This window comes from Etheostoma spectabile, chromosome 8 (genome assembly GCF_008692095.1).
Source record: "Etheostoma spectabile isolate EspeVRDwgs_2016 chromosome 8, UIUC_Espe_1.0, whole genome shotgun sequence".
Lineage (NCBI taxonomy): Eukaryota > Metazoa > Chordata > Actinopteri > Perciformes > Percidae > Etheostoma > Etheostoma spectabile.
In genome coordinates, this window is record NC_045740.1 from 32,595,651 (window position 1) to 32,598,896 (window position 3,246).

Consider the following 3,246-nt stretch of genomic DNA (forward strand, 5'->3'; position numbering starts at 1 on the left):
AAGACAGAGACGGAGCACTGCAACAGGCAGCTTGCACGTTAGCGCATGCGCACACTTCAGATGCATCAGAAACAGAATCAGCATTATAGCAAGGTAGAGTACAAGACATAACATAATGCACAAGACTACACACGGTACTTGTGGATACATGAAGGAATTGTTTGTGGTGACTCGGGAAAAAACAATACATACATCAGGGCTGCCAACTTTTCCCAAAACCTTGGAGTGAGATTTGGGGGGGCCAATATTTTTCCGCGTACAAAGCAATTTCTTTGGGTCTTTATCCTTTAGGGTTTAAATTGGGATTTGTTATATGTGGGGGGATGGGGCTCTCCCTAGGGGGGTCTGGGGGTATGCCCCCCCAGGAAAAAAATTTGAAAAATAAACCATTAAATGGCACTTTCTGGAGAGTTTTTTTGCAAAAAAAATGGAGAAATCAAGTCTTGCATGATATGTGCAAAACTGTAGGGTTAAGAACCTTTGCATTGTTGTACCCACACAATGTGCCAAACATAATGAACCACATGAAGAGACAGTAGCATATGTCAGCAACAGCTGAGAAGATTTGGGTCTGTGGTGAACAGGTCCAGGGGTCCCTGGTGTAGGGACCAGGGAACAAAGTAAATTAATGTTGAGGGATCAACTAAGACCACGAAATTCTAAAGAATGAGAACCAATGAGTTACATAAGTTCTATTCCTTAACCTTTGTGCCAAGGCTCAGTAATGTTTGGCCCTATCTCTGTGCCCCAGTTACTGTATTTACTTTTTGTGGAATAAAGACTATTTGTTCATTTTAAAAAACATCAAATTAATTATTTACAGTACATTAGAGATGCAGAGGTTAGAGATGCACAATAGGGCCCAACGTTGCAGTATCGTGTAATATATATATATATATATATATATAATATTATATATATAGTACATATATATATATATATATATATAGTACATAAGTATAGCTCAGATGTGTTTCACCAGATTTCTGCTCATATTTACAACTTGTGCACATTCAAAATATAACTCCTCCCATCTCTGTTGTACGTGATTTGGAGAGGTGTAATATAGTCTGCTGTACATGTCATTGCTCCGCTGATATGGTGGATCTCATTCAGAACGTCTTAGGACACAGAGGCCCATTTGGGTCTTGGTCTCTGAGTTAGAGGAGGCTGTACGCGCTCTCATCGGAGGACTACACGGATGCAACGGTCACTGCCCCCCCCCAGAGCGAGTCCACTACAATGAACTGAGAGTTGCACACTACCAGCCGGCTGCTCAACTCCATCTTACAGAGAGAGAGGACAAGAAGCGACGGACGGGTCTGTGAGACTCAGAGCTCATACCTGAAGCCGGGAATGCACCTGGGATGGATCGTGAAAAAATTCTCAGTTGCGACAATTTGAAAATTCCACAGACAGGGAGCGCTCTTGAACCCCCTCACAGTCTCTGAAAGCACAACTAGCGATCACAAGTGGCTCAACAGGTAAAAACTAGATAAACTCATCTTCAGAAATTGACCGACCGGGCTGACACTTCAGCGTGAGAAATCGGGGGTGTGGAGATCGTGCGGTCCGTGAACAAAAAGTCAAATGCGTGTGTCTCACGGCCAATGCGTGAGAGTTGGCAGCCCTGCATACATACATACATAGTAAGAGTAGAATTACCTAATATTAGCTCTAAATTGCAGATACTGAATTGAATATTGAAGTGAACACAAACGGCATCAATATAAGAACAGTTACATTTTAAAGTGTAGTTAGAAAACTGAAGCTCTCTTTCAAATAAGACAAATCCATTGTGTATTTTGCATTGTGTTACTATGCAAGTTGATATTGCGATGATAATTTAAAAAAAGAAATCCAAGTCATTGTGCAGCCCTACTAGCTAGCTACCATGTCCCCATCTTTGTGACCTCTTTCACCCCTGATGAGTTTGCCCCCCTGTATTGTCCAGTTAGTTTTGGTCCTGAAAACTTTAAATCAATTGGCTGGTTAAGGGTTCTGTGAGGGTTAACTATAGGTTGTGTCTACAGTGACTCTGAAAGTGGAAATATTATACTTGAAAAACTAACCTGTAGAAGGCCCAAGGCATCAGTCGAGTAAACTCATCCGATGTCACCATGGTGATTGACTGGTAAACACCTTGTTCTAGAGTTGGGGAAACAAACATTCAGGCCAATGATTAAATATTGGCGAGACAAAATCGTACTCACATTAGATTTAATCTGTCAAATAATGACTACTAAATTGGCAATAAAGCTGATGTCCACCAGCAGCTGAGCACATGGGGGGAACTGAGCTGTAGTTTTAGAAGATTATACTGTGTACACCGTACTGTTTGATTTAAAGATGAGCAGCCAGTCAGCAGAGTCCACTAACACGAGCAGAAGGTCTGTGCAGAAACCTGTGGCGTTCTGATGGCTCCTCTCCTACAGGAATAATTGCAGACACAACATTACACAGAGTCCCACATGCTGTAGTGTAGGAGAAGCAAGGGAGATGCTATAGGCAAATAAATTTGGAAAAAACATTTTATTAATGCCTTCTTTTCTTGCTTTTCAATCTGCCCCCAGCTCTATGTGTAAAACTTAAAATGGAATGTGTAAAACCTTTGCCTTGTCTTAACATGTGCATGTGAGTTACTACGGTTTATGAAATAGAGCTTGGCCTAAGACAGACCTGTCTCTCTAACTGCAGAAATCTCAACTACAGCTAAACATAATGTGCTTGTGGGTATTGTTTGGGACAGTGCAGGGTAGTTATTAATTACCTGAGGATACAGGAGCGATGACAGATGGTCGTTTACACACATGAAAAGTAGAAAAACTAGCACCTGGACAAAGACATGAGACAGCAGCAGGTAAAATATATGAAAGGTGGAAAAAATACCAAAAGCAACCATTGGCTATTTACAGAGCAAGTGGATGATGACACAAAATGATCAACCTATCATGTTTATTTGAATATAGTTTACCCACCATTGCTGGCTTGCATTAAAGCTGCACTTTGTAACTTTTGTAAAAATAAAAAAAAAAGTTTCTCATATTGGCTCAAACTAAGCACCTCAAAACATTCCTTTTCACTAAGTCCTTTGACTCCCTTTTGTTCAATTGCTAAATTCAACCTTTTTAGGGATTTAAGAGGACCAAATAGGCCACATGAGACATAACCTGCTTTAACCTATTTCTATTATACCTTTCTTGATAGCTACATACCAACCGTAAATTACTGTATATAAAGAATGGG

The 3,246-nt window shown here is 40.6% G+C and overlaps 1 protein-coding gene across 2 annotated transcripts in view; it reads right to left on the bottom strand.

Moving 5' to 3' along the window:
• The window catches only part of LOC116693367 (Fanconi anemia group A protein-like), a 35,227-nt gene that overhangs the window by 1,119 nt on the left and 30,862 nt on the right, over positions 1–3,246 (bottom strand). For both annotated transcript variants that reach the window (XM_032522289.1, XM_032522288.1), the window contains exons 37-39: positions 2,771–2,833; positions 2,336–2,429; positions 2,073–2,148 (exon numbers count right to left, since the gene is read on the bottom strand). In XM_032522289.1, coding sequence (XP_032378180.1) covers positions 2,073–2,148; positions 2,336–2,429; positions 2,771–2,833 — 233 coding nt within the window. The remainder of the gene's footprint in view (positions 1–2,072; positions 2,149–2,335; positions 2,430–2,770; positions 2,834–3,246) is intronic.